The following is a 23,216-nucleotide window of genomic DNA, read 5'->3' as shown; positions in this document are numbered from 1 at the left end:
CAACCTCTGCCTCCTGGGTCCCAATTCAAGCTATTCTCCTGCCTCAGCCTCCCAAGTAGCTGGGATTACAGGCACGTACCACCATGCCCAGCTAATTTTTGTATTTTTAGTAGAGACGGGTTTTCACCATGTTGGCCACTATGGTCTTGAACTCCTGACCTCGTGATCTGCCCACCGCAGCCTCCCAAAGTGCTGGGATTATAGGCGTGAGCCACCATGTCCGGCCTATTTTTTATTATTTTAAATTTATTATTTATGTATTTATTTATGAGACAGAGTCTCACTTTGTCACCCAGGTTGGAGTGTAGTGGCATGATCTCAGCTCACTGCAGCCTCCACTTCCCAGGCTCAAGTGATTCTTGTGCCTCAGCCTCCCGAGTAGCTGGGACTACAGGTGTGCCCCCACCACCCCTGGCTAATTGTTTTAGTGGAGACGGGGTTTCACTGTGTTGGCCGGGATGGTCTAGAACTCCTGACCTCAAGTGATCTGCCCGCCTTGGCCTCCCAAAGTGCTGGGATTACAGGCATGAGCCACCGTGCCTGGCCCCAACCTTCACTTTTAAAATAAGTGATTGACATTAGAATAGATTGTGTTAAAGGTATTGAGGAAGTAATGCTATTTTATAAGTAGCTGGTATATTTTAAGCAAGTAGTTGAATTAATAGTGAGACAGTGTGAGGACACCTAAGTGTCTTCTGTCACTCACAGGCCCTGGAAGGTGCTTTGACCTGTGAATATCACTGAGAGGCTGGAAGCCAGTGCCTTTTCCTACAGGAGGAGAGGCAGGTGCTGCGGGATTGGTTGTGTTTGCAAAGTGATGACTGTAGCTGATGTAAGAATTATAGCCTATCTCTCATGAGAAGATAGCTTTTCCTTTAAAGTGTTTCTCATAGAACATTGATTATAGACGATAAGCAAAAATAAAACAAAATAAAATGAAAACTGCGCGTGAGCCCAGCACCCAGGAAAAGATGTTGTTTTCATATTATTTCATCATACCTACACCTTCTCATGTAATGTTTTTAAAGGTTTAAATCTGATTGGCACCTAACACTTTTTAAAGGCCATGGATAGTTTTATGGAGCTCAACGTCTTGCTCTTTTTTTTTTTTTTTTTTTTACAGTGCTGTCTGCTTCTTTTAAGAAATAAAAAGTTTATCTCCTACCTCCGCACCTCCTCCTTAGAATTCTCTCCAGAAGCCTTGTTCCTGTGGGGAACGCATCTCTGACCCGTCGGCAAGGCTGTTTTCTCTCCCTGGATTTCTCACGCTCACTCCCTTGCTTGTCTTGACCCCCCCCCCCAGGGCCCCCAACTCCCACACATCTGTCCCTGAGGGCCTCCTTCCCAGGGAGCCCCGAGGCCGCCAGGGGTCCCATCACTGGGTGGCTGCGGGTGGCCTGCTGAGCACGAGGTCTTCTCCCTGCAGATCCCGATGGCCAGCGCTATGGTGGCGTCGCTTCTGCCCAAGATGAGGAGCCCCTGGCCTGCCCGGATGAGTTCGATGACTTCGTTACCTACGAGGCAAGTGGTTTTCACCCAGGAGCTTGGGGGAAGTCTGGCATCCACCTCTTCCTTTATGCCCTATAGCTCGTGCCTCCTGCCCCGGGCTGTCTTCTTTAGAAGCTGGCGTGAAGGAAGGGCCTCCCGCCCTGTGTGCACCGTGGGGCTCTGTGGCTGTGACAGGAGGGCCACAGTCGTCTGTGCCACACGCCCTCTCAGCCTGGGCAGGAGTCCTCCCGCAGGGTCTGTCAGCCAGCAGAGGTGGGGTGGGCAGTGACATCACGACCACCCGCTGCCAGGCTGGCAGGCACAGACGGAGCAGAGGGCTTGGGAGGGTTCCTTTTGTCGACTTGCAGGTGATTTTCTGTGTTGGGGATGCCTGACTAATGCCTGCCCTGCTTGGCTGTCCACCCTGCTCCCAGATGCAGCCAGGGTTGTCACGGTGACGTGGCGTGTCCTGTCACTGTGGGTCCCTTGTTCTCAACGTAGCTGGGGAGAGGGTCTTCGAGCACAGCTGTGGTCGACAGAGCGTAACCATGTCCGCCGGTCTAGAGGGTTAGATTCCAGGAGAGCCACGTGGCTGCGGCAGAAAATGTATGAAGTTGAACCTGAGCCCTTGGGGGCCGCCGGGAAGGTGGAGGTAGCAGCCGCCAGTCCTGGTCTGCCTGCTGCCGAGCAAGGGCACCAGAAGTGGGGCTGAGCTGCTGGCCGGTAGGGCCTGGGCTTCTCATGTCAGTCCTCTGAGCCCTGACTCCTCAAAAGCTGAGGCTGGCACAGGGTGGTGTTTGAGTTGCTTCTGGACGCCACTGTACTGTGGGAGTCATGGGATTATACTCGGTTCCCTGCGCCGAGGAGCTGCCCCAGGGATTAGTCACCTCACCCTCGGGCAGGCAGCTTCACTTCTGCCCACACAGACCCCGGGGTGGTCCTGCCTTACAGCGGTGTCCTGGTTATCAGCCGGGCTGCGGCTTCTAGGGCCAGGGTGCCCACTGTGGGTCCCATGTTTGGCTGTGCCTTGGTGTGCTCTTTCTGCGCCTGAGGCAGCAGTGAGGTGCTGGCTAAGGGGGCGTGTGGTGGGAGTTGGGCCCTCTCGCATGGCTGCAGTGTGCAGAACGTGCTGGGAGACCCCAAGACTGCAGACGGCGGCTCCTGTGCCCTGAGAAGGACCTGGCTTCTTCACGAGGAGACGCCCAAGTCTCTGCAGGGTAACCCAGAGCCCTTGGTCTGCAGCATCCGGGGAACTGTGTGTTCCTGGGTGTTCATGTGCCTGTGCACTCTTCCTCATGTGTCTGTCTTTTTGTTCCCCTCTCATGTTTGTTAGGGCATTGTTGATTTTTTGTATCCTATGTATGGTGCAGTGGCTGAAGAGTGGCCTCTCAAAAGATACGTCCACCCAGAAGCTGTGGATGTGACCTTATTTGGAAAAAGGGTCTTTGCAGATGTAGTTCATTAAGGATCTCAAAGTGACATCATGCTGGTTTGGGCCCTAAATCCAGTGACAGGTGTCCCTGGAAGACAGGGGAGAGACACACAGGGAGAAGGCAACAAGAAGATGGGGCAGAGACTGACCAGAGCCAGGGAACTCCTGGGGCTCCCAGTAGCCAGCAGAGGCAAGGATGCATCCTCTCCCAGAGCCTTAGGCAGGAGCCAGCCCTGCTCACACCTTGGCTTTGGACTTCGGCCTCCATAACTGAGAGAGGATAAACTGGTGTTTCTTCACAACCCGTGGTCTGTGCTAGTTCATTATGGCAGCCCTGGGCATGGAAACCTTGAGTTACGTTACTCGAGGCACCGAAGGCACCAGTGCATTTTATCCTCAAACCTTGAGTTATGTTACTCGAGGCACCGAAGGCACCGGTGCATTTTATCCTTAAAGTCCCGTGTGGTCTGAAGGGCGTGGCCGAGCCTCCCACTTGTCACTTCAGAAGGGTGGGAACCTGGCATGTCAGGGTGAATCCTTCTCATATTTTTAGGTCCTGATTTCTTTTTTAGAATGGAGGAAAGTTTTTTTACTTACAAAAATGAATATGCTTCATGTTTTAAAGCAATTTTAGGTTTACAGAAAATGGAACACAGTGTAGAGCATTCTGGGATCAAACACTGATACATGATTATTTGTTTTGTTGTGTTTCAGACAGTCTATTACTCAGGCTGGAGTGTAGTGGTACAGTCTCGACCTTGGCTCACCGCAACCTCCACCTCCTGAGCTCAAGTGTTCCTTCTTTCTCAGGCTTTCCAGTGGCTGGGGCCACACCCAGTAACCAACACGGCCAGCTAATTTTTTGTATGTTTTTTGTAGAGATGGGGTTTCACCATGTTACCTAGGCTGCTCTCAAACTCCTGAGTTCAAGCGATCCACCCGCCTTGGCCTCCTAAAGTGCTGGTATTACAGGCGTGAGCCACCGCACCCAGCCTGATATGTTATTATTAGCCGAAGTCCATAGTTTAGGGTTCCCTCTTGGTGGTGTATATTCCGTGTTTTGACAGGTCCACGATTATAGTGTCACAGAGTCGGTTCAGTGCCGGCTCATCCCTCACACCAGCCCCCACAACCACCGATGCTCAGTGTCTCCACAGCTCTGCCTTTTCTAGAATGCCACGGAGCTAAAACCATCTGGCATGCAGCCTTTTCAGATGCACCTCTTTCACTTAGTAAATACGCAGTTACCGTTCCTCCATGTCTTGCTTTGCTTTTTAAGGGTGGGATGTAATTTTCCACAAAGTGGAGTTCGATACTGTGAAACTTATGGAAAGATTGCTCTTTTAAAAAACAGCTTGCACATCATGTCATCTTAAAAAAAAAGTCTAATAAAGATATGAGTAGGGAGTATGTGTTCCATCCAGATACCCTCTTCGGGGACCCTCCACTGGTAATCTTCAGGTCAATAAACCTTTGATTGATTGGTTGACTGATTGATATTCTGAATGGTTCCAGTCAGACCTATTTCTTTTTACTGGGAGCATCACAGTGTTCACACCGCGGTGGTTGGGTAAAGTGTGCAGTTAGTCATGGCCGAGCTAGTGGGTCTGCTGGTTCCCACTGTTTTCCCAAGGATCCTTTCAGCAGGCAGCTTATAACGGGAAAGTTGCTGCTGTGGTGTCTGAGTGAGCGGGGAGAGTGGAAGGGGATGGACTGTGGGGCCGCTGAGTTCCTAGGCATGGTGATGTCGGAGGATCTGAGCAGGTGGAGCCCAGGGGGTGGTGGGGCTGTTTGTCAGGGTTTCTGGAAGAGTGAAGGGAAAGTCAGGGAGTGTAAGGCGCATCTCAACAGAATCTTCGGGCCGCGCTCTCTCCCGTCCTCCCTCCTTCTCCCACTACCGGCGATGTCTGGAGCAAAGAGCTGCCTTAGTGAAATGATAGGGAAATGTGTCTTTTGTACAAACCATTATCAGCTTAGGAAGCCAAAAACAAAAGCCGCTCTGTTTTCAGCCCTGACTAACTAACCGTTTTTTAAACCAGCAAGGACACTTCCTGAACTTTGCCTTCCCGTCCCTGGGCAACACCACCAGGAGGTTTATTAGACCGTGTCTGGGAGCAGGTTAAACTTTCTCCTAGGTGGTGATGTGCCTCCAGGTGAGCACACAGGCTTTGCAGAAACCCCAGCATGACAAGCAAGTAGGAAGGTGACGTTGTCGTTTGAGAAAAGCCAGTGACCCGGTTGGGACAGAGACATGATGGGGAGCTGGTCTCCAACAGCATGCCCTTCCTGGAAGGTGTGTACAGAGCCAGGCCCAGCCTGTGAGGCCACCCGGGCCAGCATCTGAGGGTAAGAGGAGGCAGTAGTGTGCACTGTGCCCAGTATTCCTATTTCTGTGGTGGAGAAAGGCTCAGGGAAGAAGGAACTGTGACGGGGACAGTGTTGGCCCCACTTGAGTTACTGATGACCCTGAACGGGCTTTTTCTCTGTCTGCTGGTGATTTAGGGGACTTGTTAATTAGTGAATGTGACGTTTAGACATAGCGACGTTTTCTAAGATGCACTTTGATTTTCAAGTGAGTTCATCTTAACATTGGTAATTTGTAAAAATGTTAAAAAGTTGGGCTGGGTGCGGTGGCTCACGCCTGTAATCCCAGCACTTTGGGAGGCCGAGGCGGGCGGATCACGAGGTCAGGGGATCGAGACCATCCTGGCTAACACGGTGAAACCCCGTCTCTATTAAAAATACAAAAAATTAGCCGGGCGAGGTGGCGGGCGCCTGTAGTCCCAGCTACGCCGGAGGCTGAGGCAGGAGAATGGCATGAACCTGGGAGACAGAGGTTGCAGTGAGCCGAGATTGCGCCACTGCACTCCAGCCTGGGCGACAGAGCGAGACTCTGTCTAAAAAAAAAAAAGTTGGTAGCATAGACTTGATGGCTTCTGGGCAAGGCCAGGTCCTGGCTGGCTGGCAAATAAACTGCCGGGGCCGGTGTGAGCTGTTACTGCGTTTTATCCAGGAGGCGGGGAGTGAGCAGGCACTGTGCTTTGAGGTACGTTTTTGTCTCTGGAAAGGCAGGTGATGGCTGCCCCGGAAAACTCCATGCAGAGAGGCCTAGAACCGCAGAAACCAACCCGCAGGCCTGAAGTGGGAAGTGAGCAGGCGGGGTGGCTCCTGTGAGCTGTGCTGTCTGGAACCCCCAGGGCATCCAGCCTGCCAGGGGCTCTGAGTGTTGATGGCGATGGCGTGGAAGTGGACATCCACAACCCCAGAGCAAATAAAGGGGTGGGTGCAGTCACCGAAGCCGCTGAGGAGTGGAACTGTTCATCTCTGTGGGATCTACAGTGCACGGAGCCACTCTGCAATGGCAGGGAGGCCCAGCTTCCTTTATTTTTTATTTTTTAAATTGTTTTTTGAGATGGAGTCTCACTCTGTCACCCAGGCTGGAGTGCAGTGGTGCGATCTTGGCTCACTGCAACCTCCACCTCCCAGGTTCAAGCGATGCTGTGCCTCAGCCTCCTGAGTAGCTGGGATTACAGGCGCCTGCCACCACACCCAGCTAATTTTTGTATTTTTAGTAGAAACAGGGTTTCACCGTGTTGGCCAGGCTGGTCTCAAACTCCTGGCCTCAAGTGATCCACCCACCTTGGCCTCCCAAAGTGCTGGGATTACAGTGAGCCACTGTGTCTGGCCCTCAGGCTTACTTTAGAAATGAAAAGGTGAAGGTGGGTCCAGAACGGAGTGTGTGAGTTCCAGGCTTGGCAGGGTGCCCTGGCATCCAGCTTACAGGGAGTCTGAGTTTGTGTAGCATCTGCCTCATTGTTCCTGTGTCCGTGGAGAATTATTTCCATCCCAACCATCCTGTCTAAGCTCTAAGGTGGCACAGGTGGCTCTAAGGAGGCACTGACTTTTGCCTGCAGGGGCACCATCCTCAGCTACAGGTCTAACAAGAACTTGGTGAAATAAGCAGGCACCACTGCCCAGACCTCCCTCCCTTCCTAGGAGGACAGATGCTCTGCCCAGGGCTCCATGAGCTGTTTGAGAGAAAGTGTGGGTTTGTTCTTAGAAACATCATGCTTCCTGTTGGGGACTCAGGGTCCACACTGGCCAGGGAAGGGCATCGGGCATCCGTCAGAAGTACCAGTCCATTGGCTTTTTAAAAGCTGGTCCAAGGTCAGGTGCGGTGGCTCATGCCTGTAATCCCAGCACTTTGGGAGGCTGAGGCAGGAGAATTGCTTGAACCCGGGCGGTGGAGTTTGCAGTGAGCCGAGATTGCGCGACAGACAAACTCTGTCTCAAAAAAAAAAAAAAAAAAAAAAAATTTTAGGCTGTAATCCCAGCACTTTGGGAGGCCGAGGTGGGCAGATCACGAGGTCAGGAGTTCGAGACCAGCCTGACCAACACGGTGAAACCCTGTCTCTACTAAAAATACAAAAATTAGTTGGGTGTGGTAGCACGTGCCTGTAATCCCAGCTATTCAGGAGGCTGAGGCAGAATCACCTGAACCTGGGAGGTGGAGGTTGCAGTGAGCCAAGATCACACCATTGCACTCCAGCCTGGGTGATAGAGCAAGACTCTGTCTCAAAAAAAAAAAAAAAAAAAAATTAGGCATTGTGGCAGGCGCCTGTAATCCCTCCTACTTGGGAGGCTGAGGCAGGAGAATCGCTTGGACCTGGGTGGCAGAGGTTGCAGTGAGCCAAGATGGCGCCACTGCACTCCAGCCTCGGCGACAAGAGTGAGACTCTTATGAAAAAAAGAAAAAAGAAATTTTAGGCTACGTACTGAACCACTGAACCTGATGTTGTAATAACCACACTTTTTAGAGTCGGCGGTGGGTCTTCCTGGTGCCCCTGGGGTGAGTCTTTGTCACTGACGACTCTGGGGCAGTGCGGCCCCTGTGAGTGTGCAGTCCTGTTGGGGTAGCTGGCAGCTGCCCTCAAACCGTCTTGGACCTGTGCACTGGGCTTCGCGTCCTGCCCCATCATGCCTTCCCGACAGGCCCAGCCTCTGACAGACATCCTGGGCCTGCCTGCTTTCCTGGCCACTCCTGCCTTTTCCTGCCTGGCGTCCCGCAGGCCTAGCACAGGCCAGCCCTGTCCTGAGTGGGCCCTGGGCCCTGCCTTCCTCAGGAGTGGGAGCTGCCCAGGGATGGTGAGTAGCATGGGAGCTGGGGTTTCTTACAGTGCTCTCCTGGTTCTGGATTTTACAGTGGATGCTCTTGAGGAATGACTTAGTTTTTATGAATTACTTCCTTAGATTCTAGGGGAGATTATAATTGGACACCCAGAGTAGGTACACTCCACAGCACTCCCTGTTCCCTTGTGGCTTTAGAAGCAGCTGGCAGGGATTTTCCACCCACCAGTGACACTCGCACCCTGCAGTCCTTGTTTCTGTGCTTTGAAAAGTACCTTCCTGGATTGTCTTTCTTGGCTCCATGAGGTGGCCACCTTGTGAGACGAGAATTTATAACCCCCGTTTGCGGCAGGGCTCCAGGTGGTGGAGTCACGCGTCTGAGGTCACACGGCTTTTAATAAAGGAGCCACCTTCCCCTTCCCAGTGAGGTCAGGTGGTTCACCTGGTGAGGACCTCTGGTAGCCTCCAGGTTTAAACATGTCTATTTTTTTTATGGAGTCTTGCTCTGTTGCCAGGCTGGAGTGCAGTGGCATGATCTTAGCTCACCGCAACCTCTGCCTCCTGGGTTCAAGCGACTCTCCTGTCTCAGCCTCCTGAGTAGCTGGGACTGCAGGCGCCTGCCACCACGCCTGGCTAATTTTTGTATTTTCAGTAGAGATGGGGTTTCACCATATTGGCTAGGCTGGTCTTGAACTCCTGACCTTGTGATCCACCCGCCTTGGCCTCCCAAAGTGCTGGGATTACAGGCATTAACCACGGCGCCCAGCCACTTTGTCTACTTCTTACGATACTAGAACCAGAGTGCAAAGGGCATCTTTTTCTGCTGGGACTGCAGCTTTTCTGAGATCTTGTTTATTTGCAAATTGTTAACCCCAGAGTCTTCTGAGCATGAAATGTTGGCCACTTTTCCTAACCAGCAATTTCATTTTCATTAAGGTTGAAATTCTAAATTGAAAATGTTGGCTGGGCGCAGTGGCTCACGCCTGTAATCCCAGCACTTTGGGAGGCTGAGGTGGGCAGATCTCTTGAGGCCAGGAGTTCAAGACCAGCCTGGGCAACATAGCAAAACCTCGTCTCTACAAAAAGTACAAAAATTAGCTGGGCACAGTGGTGCATGCCTGTAATCCCAGCTACTTTGGTGGCTGAGACACAAGAATCACTTGAATCCGGGAGGCAAAGGTTGCAGTGAGCTGAGATGGTGCCACTGCACTCCAGCCTGGATGACAAAGTGAGACCCTGTCTCAAAAAACAAAAACAATTAGAAAAAGAAAAAAATAAAATGTTCTGTTTAATAGTTCTTTAGTTCTGTGTTCATTTGTACGACCCACAAATATTTACTATCTACCTATGCCTGGTCCTGTGCTAGGTGCTAGATACTTAAGAGTAAAAACAAGTTGGGTGTGGTGGCTTATGCCTATAATCCCAGCATTTCAGGAGGCTAAGGCAGGCAGATCACTTGAGCTCAGGAGTTTGGGACTAGCCTGAGCAACATGGCAAAACCCCATCTCTGCAAAAAAATACAAAATTAGCGAGGTGTGGTGGCTCGCACCTGTAGTCCCAGTCACTTAGGAGGCTGAGGTAGGAGGATTGCTTGAGCCCAGGAGTTTGAAGCTGCAGTGAGCAAAGATTGTACTACTGCACTCCAGCCTGGGTGTGTCAGTGAGACTCTATCTCAAAAAAACTCGCAGTAAAAGCAGTAAAAACAATTGGTTGCAATGGTTCATGCCTGTAATCTGAGCAGTGTGGAGGATCACTTGAGGTGAGGAGTCGAAGACCAGCCTGGGCAACAGAGTGAGACCCTGATTCAAAATAAATAAATAAACAAACAAACAACTGAGCCAGGTGTGGTGGCACCTGTAGTTCCCAGCTATAGCTAGATCCTGTCTCTATTTTATTAAAATAAAAAAAAATTACTTTGCCAGGCCCAGTAGCTCACACCTGTAGTTCTAGCACTTTGAGAGGCCAAGGCTGGTGGATCACTTGAGCACAGGAGTTCAAGACCAGCCTGGAAAACAAGGCAAAACTCCATTCCTACAAAATTTCAAAAAATTAGGCATGGTGGCTTGTACCTGTGGTCTCAGCCACTCAGGAGGCTGAGGTGGGAGGATCACTTGAGCCCAGGAGATCAAGGCTGCAGTGGGCTGAGATTACACCGCTGCCCTCCAGCCTGGGCCTCAAAGAGAGGCCCTGTCTCACACAACAACAAAAATTATTCAGAGTACCTTGTTTTCTGCTCTCAGACATGTACCTGTTTTTCATTTAAAAAAAAGTTGAATTCAGCCGGGCATGGTGGCTCACGCCTTTGAGAGGCCGAGGCAGGTGGATCACCTGAGGTGAGGAGTTTGAGACCAGCCTGGCCAACATGGTGAAACCCCATCTCTACTAAAAACCCAAAAATTAGCGGCATGGTGGCACGCACCTATAATCCCAGCTACTCAGGAGCCTGAGGCAGAAGAATCTTTTGAACCCGGGAGGTGTAGGTTGCAGTGACTGGAGATTGCACCACTGCACTCCAGCCTGGGTAGTAAGAGTAAAACTCCTTCTCCAAAAAAAAAAAAAAAAAAAAGTTGAATTGTGTTTTATTCATTTTATTTTCATTTTTGAAATAGAGGCTCACTCTGTCGCCAAGCTGGAGCTTAATGGCGTGATCTTGGCTCACTGCAATCTCTGCCTCCCAGGTTCAAGCCATTCTCCTGCTTCAGCCTCCTGAGTAGCTGGGATTACAGGCATGTGCCACCACACTTGGCTAATTATATTTATTTATTTATTTATTTATTTTTGAGACGGAGTCTCGCTCTGTCGCCCAGGCTGGAGTGCAGTGGCGCGATCTCAGTTCATTGCAACCTCCGCCTCCCGGGTTCAAGCGATTCTCCTGCCTCAGTCTCCTGAGTGGCTGGGAACTACAGGTGCCCGCCACCACACCTGGCTAATTTTTGTATTTTTAGTAGGGACAGGGTTTTACCATTTTGGCCAGACTGGTCTCAAACTCCTGACCTTGTGATCCGCCTGCCTTGGCTTCCCAAAGTGCTGGGATTACAGGTGTGAACCACTGCGCCCAGCCTATATTTATTTATTTTAATTTTTTTTTTTCCCCAGAGTTTTGCTCTTTTTGCCCAGGCTCAAGTGCAATGGAGTGATCTCAGCTCACCACAACATCCACCTCCCTGGTTCAAGCAATTCTCCTGCCTCAGCCTCCTGAGTAGCTGGGATTACAGGAGTGAGCCATTGCGGCCAGCCGTTATATTTATTTTTAATTAATTAATTTTTTTGAGAGGGGTCTTTATCACTCAGGTTGGAGCACAGTGGTGTGATCACATCTCACTGCAGCCTTGACCTTTTGGGCTCAAACGGTCCTCCTGGCCAGCGCGGTGGCTTACTCTTGTAATCCCAGCACTTTGGAAGGCTGAGGCGGGTGGATCACCTGAGGTTAGGAGTTTGAGACCAGCCTGGCCAACATGGTGAAACCCTGTCTCTACTAGAAATACAAAACTTAGCCAGGCATGATGGTACATGCTTGTCTTCCCAGCTACTCAGGAGGCTGAGGCAGGAGAATCACTTGAACACAGGCCACGTAGGTTGCAGTGAGCTGAGATCATGCCACTACGTTCCAGTCTGGGTGATAGAGTGAGACCCTGTCTCAAAAAAAAACCCCAAAAAACAAAAAGCAAGCTCCTCCGTCAGTCTTTTGAGTAGCTGGGACCTACAGGCAGGTGCCACCACACCTGGCTGATTTTTGTGTTTTTGGTAGAGACAAGTTTCACCTTGTTGGCCAGGCTGGTCTTGAGCTCCTGGGTTCAAGCGATCCACCCACCGGGGCCTCCGAAAGTACTGGGATTACAGGCGTGAGTCACCGCGCCTGGCCTGAATTGTGTTTTATAAGTAATGTCTCTGCTTAGAGACAGTTGGGACTTCAGGCGTCAGACCCCTCCCTCCACACTGCCCTCTCCAGGGCCTTGCAGCAGTGAGGTGTGTGGCGTTCACAGTTCCCTTCCCAGCCTGTGCCCGCTGACTGCTGGCGCACTCTCTCCTAGGCCAACGAGGTGACGGACAGCGCGTACATGGGCTCCGAGAGCACCTACAGTGAGTGTGAGACCTTCACGGACGAGGACACCAGCACCTTGGTGCACCCTGAGCTGCAACCTGAAGGGGACGCAGACAGTGCCGGCGGCTCGGCAGTGCCCTCCGAGTGCCTGGACGCCATGGAGGAGCCCGACCATGGTGCCTTGCTGCTGCTCCCAGGCAGGTCTGTACCCCGCTACGGGCCTCCTGGAGAGGCCTTTGGGATGTGGCGCCCTGTGGAGGTGTCTGGTGGGCAGACGGGGGTCTTGGAGGAGTGCGTGCTGGTTAGGATCCATTACGTAGGGGTGGGGCTTGGCCCTGCAGTAGCTCCTGACCTTCCTGGAATGAGCCCACCCCACCCTGCCCGCCTTGCCTGAGTGGTCTCTCTGTTCCAGCTGACTTTCCTGTCAGAACGACTGTGGTTTCAAATGTTGTTCAACATCTTTAGCTGTAGAGATAGAAATTATAGAAGTGAATGTCTCAGCAGGGTTTTGGAACCCTTTCACCTTTGCAGCACCCCTGAGGAGGCCATGTTCTCTCCCCACCTGTCCCCCACCCTCAGGATTTCTGTAGCCCCTGTATTTCGAGCTATTTGGGGCTGGAGTAGAGGGACGGGCAGAGTCTGGGAGAAGGTCAGATGAAGGAGGTGTCCAGTGGCTCACGTGGATCAGTGCTTTCCGTATCGCCCCGGCTACTGGAAAGTCCGCTCAGATGCTGAAGTGTAATTGTGAAGCAAAAATTAAACTCTCAGCCCCGCAGCCAGCAGCCAACGGATGGACCCCTCTCTCAGCCTCAGGCACGGCTCAGTCAACCTGAAAATCTAGTTCAGGCCATCGTTAGGGCTCATTAGGCCCCCCCCTTTGGAATTCAGGCCCAGCTGACCAGCTTTCACATTAAACAGAGACTGACAAAGGTGGACTTTTTATAGCAGCAACAGCACACCGCATTCCAGCCTGACTAGTGTAGCATCACATGACAGGTGGCAGGCCCTGAAAGAAATCCAAGTATTTTACCCCAAAATATATTTCTTTGACATATTTCAAATGGCCCTACAGGACTGTCTCTTGTGGGGAAAGTCAGTCCCCTGTAGAGAATCTCCGCCCTTCCCAGGTCTTTTCCCTGATGCAGGAGGGAATTAACTCGGAGTCTGGCCCCTTGTGAGGTCTGCTGCCTGCTGCCCGGAGGCCTCATCTGCTTGATAAAGCCTTAGTCTCCACAGCCCCTTATCTTAAGCCCAGGCATTCCTTTCTATTGATTCCAAGTCTTTAGATAATAACTCTTTCAAACAAACAATTGCCAATCAGAAGATCTTTGCATCTGCTTTGACCTGGAAGCCCTCCTGTCCCCCACTTAGAGCTGTCCCACGTTTCCTGACTGAACCAGCATCTTGCATGTAGGGTTGATGTCTTCTGTCTCCCCAAGATGCATAAACCCTGGGTAGCCTGATCCCCTTGGGCACATGCTCTCAGGGCTTCCTGGAGCGGCATCACAGGCTGTTAGTCACTCTTATTTGGCTCAGAATAAACCTCTTCAAATGTTTTACAGAGCTTAAGTCTGTAAATATTAAGCCAACATAATATACCCACAAGTAAGTGCCTGTATTGTAAGTGCACAACCAGCAGGTTTTTCAAACTGACCATTCCCACGGTCCTTTTCTCAGGCAAGAACAAAACACTCCCACACCCAGGGTCCTCCCAGGCCCCTGACAGCAGCCAGCTCTCCACTGGCCCTGCATCTTCCTTAAGTTCCCCCACACAGCAAGGTCCTTCCTGTGCCTGGCTTCTTCCACTTGCTGTTGCGCTTGTGGATTTAGCCCTATTTTTTTTTTTTTTTTTTGAGATGGAGTCTTGCTTTGTCACCCAGGCTGGAGTGCAGTGGTGCGATCTCCGCTCACTGCATCCTCTGCCTCCTGGGTTCCAGCGATTCTCCTGCCTCAGCCTCCTGGGTAGCTGGGATTACAGGCGCACCCCACCATGCCTGGCTAATTTTTGTATTTTTTAGTAGAGACGGGGTTTCACCATGTTGGTCAGGCTGGTCTCCAACTCCTGACCTCAGGTGATCCGCCCGCCTCGGCCTCCCAAAGTGCTGGGATTACAGGTGTGAGCCACTGCGTCTGGCCGTATTCAGCCCTATTTTTGTGCATCACTGTAAATTGTTTACTTTTACTATTCTATTGCGAGAACATGCTGTGACTTTAAAATTTATTCACCTGTTGACGGCAGTGGGTAGTTTACCGTTTTTGGTTTTGAGGGTGAAGCTGCTCTAGGAATTCCATGTCTTTGGGAGCATGGTACGGCCCTAAGCAGGATGCTCATCGGGAGCACGTCCCTTCAGCCTTGGAAGTTCCTGCGGGGGCTGCAGGGTCACCTGCTTCTGGCATCTGTGGCTCCTGTGCTCCCTGACCTCAGCAGCACGTGGCTGTGTCTGCTCTCCTGCTCACCTTGTGGGGGGCGTGGAGAGATGGTACCATGTGCATCTTACTTGCGCTTCCTGGGTGACTGATAAGGTGTGCACCTTTCATCAGGGTTGGGAGCTCCTCTGCCTGCTCACTGATTGCAGGAGGGGTCTGCAGACTTTTTCTCTAGAAGAGTTGCCACATGGCCGCCGTGGCAACTGCTCAGCCCGGCTTTTGTGCTGCAGAAGCAGCCAAAGGCACGTGGGTCAGTGAGCATGGCTGTGTCCCAGTGAAACAATTTTCAGAAACAGGCCGCGGCAGGATTGGCAGGATTTGGCCTCTGCCCCAGGTCTGTTGGGTCCTCCGTCTTTTTCTCACTGATCATAGGAGTCCTTTAGATATGAGTCCCTTATGGGGTGTGTGTATCACAGATCCTTTTTCCTGCTCCGTGGGTCTCCTTTTCACCTTTTGAGGAACAGATTTTTGTTTTTGTTTTTTTGTCAAGATGGAGTCTAGCTCTGTTGCCCAGGCTGGAGTGCGGTGGCGCCATCTTGGCTCACTGCAACCTCTGCCTCGGGGACTCAAGCAATTCTCCTGCCTCAGCCTCCCAAGTAGCTGGGATTACAGGCACCTGCCATGGCGCCCAGCTAATTTTTGTAGTTTTAGTAGAGACAGGGTTTCACGCTCTTGGCCAGGCTGGTCTCGAACTCCTGACCTTGTGATCCACCCACGTTGGCCTCCCAAAGTGCTGGGAGTATAGGTGTGAGCCACTGCCCCCGGCCAGAACAGATGTTTTTAATTTTGCTATAGTTGAGCTAATCCATTTTTCTTTTATGTTTATTAGCACTTTTGTGTCCTACTTAATAAATCTTTGTTTACTACACAGTCACCATGATGTTTACTTACGCTTTCTTTTAAAAGTGTTACTGTTTTACCTTCATATTCAGATCTGTGATCGCTACATAATATTTTTATTTTGTTTTGTTTTGTTTTGAGACAGTCTTGCTGTGTCACCCAGGCTGCAGTGCAGTGGCACAATCTTGGGTCACTGTAGTCTCTGCCTCCCAGATTGAAGCAATTCTCTTGCCTTTGCCTCCTGATTAGCTGGGACTACTGGCGCCCGCCACCATGCCTGGCTAATTTTTTTGTGTTTTTGGTAGAGGGAAGGTTTTGCCATATTGGCCAGGCTGACCTCAAACTGCCAGCCTCAAGTGATCTGCCCTCCTTGGCCTCCCAAAATGTTGGGATTATGGGCGTGTATTTTCTCACTAGTTTTTGAGCAGTATAACTCTTGGTGGGGCGTGGTGGCTCATGCCTGTAATTCCAGCCCTTTGGGGGCCGAGGCAGGTGGATCATGAGGTCAGGAGTTTGTGACCAGCCTGGCCAACTTGGTAAAACCCTGTCTCTACTAAAAATACAAAAACTAACCGGGCGTGGTGGTGTGTGCCTGTAATCCCAGCTACTCAGGACGCTGAGGCAGGAGAATCGCTTGAACCCAGAGAGGCAGAGTTTGCAGTGAGCCGAGATGGCACCACTGCATTTCAGCCTGGGTGACAGAGCGAGACTCTGTCTCCAAAAAAAAAAAAAAAAAAAAGTATAACTCTTTTGGGCGACACACATTTTGAACAGCTCATTTGTGGCTGGATCTAACTGCTAGCTAGTGCTGCTCATCTTCTGTGGACCGTGCAAAGCACGTTGGGCATCCGGGTGCAGACCGTCCGGTTTATACAGTCTCTGCCGTGTGGCATGGGCCTCTTGGTCCCCAGCGTGACCTTGCATGTGGGCCTTCTCTGTTCCCGTCAAGCATCAGGAACAACTGTCCTGAGGAGAGGAGGAGATGGGTGGTGAGGGGTGCTGAGCCCCTCGTCATCGCTTCTGAGGGAGTAGCAGGTTTCACCATGGTGGCCTGGGGAGGCGGGGAAGGGCCTCCTGGCCGATGGACCAGTGTGTGTTTTCCTCTCGCTGATTCTCCTCCCCTCAGAGGGCAGTTTCCTGTCACAGTATCTGAGCCTGTTGGTAAAACAAGCACCCAGTCGTAAGAAACATAAAGTAAAGTCTTCCTGTAACGTAGCCTAATTTTAGATGGCGGCTGTGGAAGGCAGCCGCACCTCCCTGTCACCGTGTAGGAAGGAAGGGGCTGATGCAGACAGGCAGCGCCAAGTTGAAGACCCTATTGGGAGGCCATGAAGTGGCGCAGGCCTCCTGGTTTTGGTTTCTTTTTTTTTTTTTTTTTTTGAGACGGAGTCTGGCTCTGTCGCCCAGGCTGGAGTGCAGTGGCGCAATCTCAGCTCACTGCAGGCTCCGCCTCCCAGGTTCACACCATTCTTTGCCTCAGCCTCCCGAGTAGCTGGGACTACAGGCGCCCACCACCACCCCCGGGTAATTTTTTATATTTTTAGTAGAGACAGGGTTTCACCGTGTTAGCCAGAATGGTCTCGATCTCCTGACCTCGTGATCTGCCAGCCTCAGCCTCCCACAGTGCTGGGATTACAGGCATGAGCCACCGCGCCCGGCCCTGGTTTAAGCCTGAGTGTTTAAGGCCATGGGATTCATCCTGAGCTGTCCCAGGAGTGGTGCGTGGTGGGCATTTCTGTGGGTGTGAAACTGGAACTTCTCACGGCTGAGCATGGTGGGTCCGGGCGGAGCAGAGTGCGCGGTCCTCCTGACTCTGCCCCCTTCTCCTGGGCATGAGGAGTCGCCTCACTCTCCCAGGCCCCTTTCTTTCCTGGAGCGGAGCAGTGCCCGGCCTGCACGGAAGGTTCTCCCGAGGACTTCTGTGGGAGGGTGGCAGTGGGGACCGCTAGAGCACAGGAGCCACTGAAGGCACAGCTGTTTCCCGTTGCCCCTAGCCGCTGTGTTTTCCAGAACTTGGCTGTGGAGGAGTCACTCCCTTCAGAAGGAGGACGGGTACTTGGAAACCCCTTCCTTTTCCCTGTTGCAATTGCTGTTAAGTTTTAGATGAAAGTAGAAGTTTGAACTCCATCGCCCAGTGGTTGTGTGAGGACAGCAGCTCCCTAGAGAAGAGGCGAAGGTGCTTGAACCCAGATGTTGGTTTGTGTCGACCTGTGCTGTCCCGTGTGGGGCTGGGTTGTGGAACTTGTGACATGGGAGGGCACACGAGTGAGGAGTGTGAAGAGGCTGGAGGTTTTGAAATGACTGCGTGTTGGGCTAAGTCAAATTTTTTGTTAAAATATATTTGGGCTGGGCGCGGTGGCTCACGCCTGTAATCCCAGCACTGTGGGAGGCTGAGGTGGGCGGATCACGAGGTCAGGAGATCGAGACCATGCTGGCTAACACGGTGAAACCCTGTCTCTACTAAAAATACAAAAAAAATTAGCCGGGTGTGGTGGTGGGCCCCTGTAGTCCCAGCTACTCCAGAGGCGGAGGCAGGAGAATGGTGTGAACCTGGGAGGCGGAGCTTGCAGTGAGCCGACATCACGCCACTGCACTCCAGCCTGGGTGATAGAGCCAGACTCTGTCTCAGAAAAAAATAAATAAATCTGTTTCTTTACCTTTTTTTTTTTTTTTTTGAGACAGGGCCTTGCTCTGTCACCCAGGCTGGAGTGTAGTGGCATCATCACTGCTCACTGCAGCCTCGGCCTCCCAGGCTCAAGCGATCTTCCCACTTCAGCCTCCTGAGTACCTGGGACTACAGCCGTGTGTATCCACGCCTGGGTGATTTAAAAATTTTTTTTGCAGTTGAGGCCTCCCCCTGTTGCCCAGGCTGGTCTCAAACTCCTGAACTCAAGACATCTGCTCGCCTTGGCCTCCCAGAGTGCTGGGATTACATGCGTGAGCCACCGCACCCAGCCCACTTCCTTTTTTTTTTTAAACGTGGCTCCCAGGACTCACATGTGGCTTGTAGCACACCCTCTGGAAAGCATCTTCCACACCCTCAGCTCGGGGGTGCCCATGGCCTTCAGTCAGAAGACATCATTTCTGTTTTACTTTGCAGGCCTCACCCCCATGGCCAGTCTGTCATCACGGTGATCGGGGGCGAGGAGCACTTTGAGGACTACGGTGAAGGCAGTGAGGCGGAGCTGTCCCCAGAGACCCTATGCAACGGGCAGCTGGGCTGCAGCGACCCTGCTTTCCTCACGCCCAGGTAATGACGGTGTTCCAGCACACCCTCCTCCCTCTTCTTCCCGTGGTTAGTTGTGGGAAGTTTCCCTTTTTGGTTCGTGCATTGGTAAGAGAGAACTTGCTTTCCTTGACGTAATGTGATTAAGTAAACCATATTCAAAAATTTTAAATTTATACCTGGATTTATGAAAGTTGGGAGAAGTCCCTCTTCTCCAGCCACATCCCCAGATCACTCTAAATTTCTGAGGCTTCAGCAGAATCATGTGGCACAGAGCTGTGTTTGGACACTCGGCTTTCGGGCTCCTTAGCTATGGGCCGTGGATCACATGGTGGTCTGTGCAGGCTTTTGAGGGAGGTGTCACGATCATAAGTGAGTCTTCAGATTCATTTCCTTATAAATACCTGACATCCCCAAACTGGAAAGCTGTGACTCTGAATAAACAGAAGCATGACACGCAGCGGGCGAGATGCCCACTCATCAACGTCCAGAGTCACTCTAGGGAGTCCAGAGTCCTCTTGGCTTGGATCCAAACATGGGGGTCTGGGTACGCATGTCTGAGGGCTAGGGGCTCCCACGTGGGAGTCAGTCCCTGGAGGATGCTCCTGACTTCAGGGAGACCCTCGGCTGGCTGATGGGGTTGTTACTTCAATCCCTTCTCCCGTTTGCTGCTAGGTTGTCCTCCATCTTTGCCAGCCCGAGTCTCTTTAAGCAGCCACAAGAGTCTTCCCTTGCCCGCCGCCCGCCCGCTGTTACCGAGGCCCAGGGAACCTGGGTGGAGGGCGGCGCAGGAGGGGCCGTCCCTTGCGCTGAGTGGCTCGTCTGCCCATAGGGTCCCCCTCCTTTCATCTCCCACGTGCCCTCCTTGAAGCCGCCCGTCAGCCCTGGTTGTGGGGACCCTGCATGGATGTCCTGTGTGCTTCAGTCCTGGCGAGCGTCCTGGGAGAGCTGTGCGTGAGTGAGGCATCGCAGGCGGTCCTCAGAGGCAGTGTGCTTGTCTTAGGCACTTTCCTCTCCCAGCACGTGGCGGTGTCAAGACAAGGGCCAGAGGACTGAGGCGTTTCTAAACTTGTGTCTCTGTGCTTGGTAACCACCTCTTCCTACGTGTTTAGTTTGTCCCTGTCTCCTGTTCAGTGTTTTCATTGTTACCTGTTTGAAGTGTAATGTCTATGCTACATTGTATGTTTCACTCTTCACCTTTCTTTACTTGAGCTTCCAAATGGTTTCCAAATGGTTTCCCACAGCATGTGGGTCCCAGAACCCGAGATGAAGCTGCCTTTGCTCCTTTGCCTTCGCGTCGCAGACGCAGCACCCCCTGCCAGTGGCCCAGAAGCCCTTGGAGGTGAAGTCACAGGGAGGTTAGCTAGCACCACCACGAAATCGAACACTGAGTTTTAACGGAGGTCAGTCTTTTTGGGGTTTTTTTGAGACAGGATCTCACTTTATTGCCCAGGCTGGAGTGTTGCAATCATGGCTCATTGCAGCCTCAACCTCCCTCAGCTTCCTGAGTAGCTGGGACTACAGGTAGGAGCTACTACGCCGGGCTGATTTTGTATTTTTTGTAGAGACAGGGTTTCATCATGTTGCCCAGGCTGGTCTCAAACGCCTGAGCTCAAGCGATCCACCCAAAGTGCTGGAATTACAAGCATGAGCCACGGTGCCCGGCTTTAATGCACATCTTAAAAATCACAAAACTATTGTAGATTTATCATTCAGGCATAGTTTTTGCTAGAGGTGGTTTTTGGAGTAATCATAAATATAGTACAGTAAGTACAGGTTTACCTGGAGACATGGTTCGCTATCACGTTGATATGTTTTTGGCAAAAGAGAAAGCAGTATGGTTTTTTACCTTCTTGTTAAAGAAGGGCTTTTGCTTTGCAAGGAGGCTCTCAGGCTGCCCCTGCTTTCTTCTGGGCACCTGACCCAGAGGAGCAGGTGTGTGCAGGGCCCCCGATGCTCGAGCTGGTGCCCGTCCTGGGCTCCTGGAGGCAGCTGAGGGATGTGGGCTCACTGCGGTCTAAAGGCAAGAGCCAGAACATTGCACAGCTCATTCTCTCTCCACGTGCTTTTGTTCCACACCATGTCCTGTCCTGTCCCCCTCGGCCCCTCGTGCGGAGTCACAGATGACCCCACGGGTCCCCATCCTCTCCTGAACGGATGCTTCTGTCTCTCTAGCACTGACCCTCTTGCCGCAAAGCTGCACAGCATCCTCACTGATGAGGCGTTTGAGTTTTACTGTAGCCAGTGCCACAAACAAATCAACCGCCTTGAGGATCTTTCTGCCCGCCTGAGTGATCTTGAAATGAATAGGTAACTGACCAGTGCCTGGCCTTGCTGTCTGTTCCCAGGGTGTGGGGGACTCTGGATACCCACAGCCCCCTTGAGGGCCTGACCTGACTCTGGTGCTTCCTGAGGCCTGGCCTGGTTGCCCCGAGGTGACCAGGAGCCTCTGAGGCAGCGGGACTCTCCTGGGGCCCCGCCTCCCCCCCTGCACGCTATGGGCCGCCAGGGCCCTGCCTCCTCCCCTGCATGCGCAGCCCGGGCCAGTGCTTTCTTGGTGGGAGGAAGTGATCAGTCGTTGCCAGCCGTGCTGACTGTCCTGTGTGTGGAAGAGGATACTTTCTGCATTTTACTAGAAGATTTCTTTCATTGAGCTCATGAGACAGAACTGGGAAAGTTAAAGATTTAGTCTTTAAGAACAGATGTGTAAACAGCTTTCAGGATTGTTAGTTTAAATGGAGTTTTGTGTACTCACAGTGAGCGTGTAAGGGAGCTGACTGTGTCTCAGCGGGGAGCTTCTGTGGCTGGCCCCCATGTCTAACCCCCAGTTACAGAAGATGGTTTTGGGTGGTTTGCACATATCGACGTGCCCGTTAGGCATCGTGTTGATTTCGCTTGCGGTGAAGCCCCTAGTTGGGCAGCTTTCCAGAAGGGTCTGGTGAAGAAAGGGGCCGCTTTGGAGTTTTCTACAGCAGCCCTAGCCTAGCGGAAGAGGTGAGTGAGCATACAGGCTCATGCTGGCAATCTGGGACGGCTTCCTAAAGAACGGGCCCTGGCCTGTTGGGAGGGTGCGTAAAGGTGGCAGAAACGTGAGCTATCCTGATGGTTCTAGCATGTTTAGAGGTATTTGTGAAACTGCTTACCTGTCTTGAGCCTGCCCCCGTCCCTGCCCCCAGGGGGCTTCTGCCGAGGCCAGCCCATCCTTGGTGGCGGGCGCTCACTGCTCACAGCCTTACTGAGGCTTCTGTCCTGCCTCTAGTTCCATTTCCAGGGCCCTTAACTCTTCTTATGTTCCGTGAAATGCCGTGAAGCACAGGGCCCCCAGCCAGTGCCCATTCAGGTAGAGAGGGTGGGGGTGGGGCCCGGCACTGATGGCCATTCTGGAGCATCAGGGGGTCTTGGCAGCACTGGTGAGAAAGCAGAAGTGCTCTTTGAAGAGGGCCTTCCATTCCGGTGATTCCAAAGATCCGCTAACCTCTATTTTAGGGGAAATCAGTTTTCGCCTGCTGTGTGTGTTCAGCTAGGGGTTCAGGGCCTGGCGACGATGGCTCAGCCTGCTTGGGGAGGGGCCATTTGTTCTTCCCACGCAGAGACTTGCCCTCTCACTCACCAGTAAGTTGAGCCCAAGCATGTCATCTCCGTATGTGAAAGTAAGCCTGAAGACTCAGGTCTCTTCTCTCATTTTCTGAAGATTTTTGACATAGAACTGATTTTTTCCCACACTGAGAACTAGCTCCAAGATGGCCATGGTCACCGCTGCTGGGCTTTGTGGGGGCAGAGAAGGGACTAGGATGTAGCTAAGTACAACCAGCAAGTCCTGTGGATCCTCACGTCCAGCTTCTGCCACCCCTTTTCCTAAGACTCTACAAAGCGGGCCAGGAACGGTGACTCACGCCTGTAATCTCAGCATTTTGGGAGGCTGAGGTGGGCAGATCACTTGAGGCCAGGAGTTTGAGACCAGCCTGGCCAACATGGCGAAACCCTGTCTCTACTAACAATATAAAAATTAGCCGGGCATGGTGGTGCACGCCTGTAGTTCCAGCTACTTGGGATGCTGAGATGGGAGGTTCACTTGAACCCAGGAGGTGGAGGCTGCAGTGAGCCAGCATTGTGCCACTGCACTCCAGCCTGGGTGACAGAGCCAAACTCTGACTCCAAAAAAAAAAAAAAAAAAAGACTCTACCAAGTGGTTAATATGCCATTCAATTCAACACAATCAGGACACACAACTGCCAGTCAGAACATTCTCCCCATAACCCTCAGTGGAGGAGATCTGAATCTTGTGTTTTAGTTTCCATGGACTTGCCTGAAAGTAAGCTTATTTGGTCATGCTTTGTGGGTGACAAGAGGTGACTTAGTCCAGACCACCTCTGGAAGCTTTGATGTCGGATACGATGTCCAGTCACCTCAGAACAGGCCAACAGCTGTTGCATTTTCCAGGTACCCTGGAGCCTCTAAATACATTTCATTTTGTAGAAACTAAGAAGTGTGCCTTGGGGCCGGGCGCGGTGGCTCACGCCTGTAATCCCAGCACTTTGGGAAGCCGAGGCGGGCGGATCACGAGGTCAGGAGATCGAGACCATCCTGGCTAACACAGTGAAACCCCGTCTCTACTAAAAATACAAAAAATTAGC

General features: G+C 52.0%; 1 protein-coding gene across 2 annotated transcripts in view; it reads left to right on the top strand.

Annotated features, from left to right (window-relative positions):
* RAB11FIP3 (RAB11 family interacting protein 3) overlaps positions 1-23,216 on the top strand; it is a 107,926-nt gene that overhangs the window by 49,045 nt on the left and 35,665 nt on the right. Inside the window, exons 3-6 of one of the 2 annotated variants that reach the window (XM_032145414.2) lie at positions 1,427-1,521; positions 12,079-12,290; positions 18,457-18,606; positions 20,758-20,892. In XM_032145414.2, the coding sequence (XP_032001305.1) occupies positions 1,427-1,521; positions 12,079-12,290; positions 18,457-18,606; positions 20,758-20,892 (592 nt within the window). The remainder of the gene's footprint in view (positions 1-1,426; positions 1,522-12,078; positions 12,291-18,456; positions 18,607-20,757; positions 20,893-23,216) is intronic. The other variant, XM_032145415.2, reaches the window with a different exon arrangement.

This window comes from Hylobates moloch, unplaced genomic scaffold, assembly GCF_009828535.3.
Source record: "Hylobates moloch isolate HMO894 unplaced genomic scaffold, HMol_V3 SCAFFOLD_23, whole genome shotgun sequence".
NCBI lineage: Eukaryota > Metazoa > Chordata > Mammalia > Primates > Hylobatidae > Hylobates > Hylobates moloch.
Note: the sequence above shows the minus strand (reverse complement) of the source record. Positions and strands in the feature narration are given on the sequence as shown.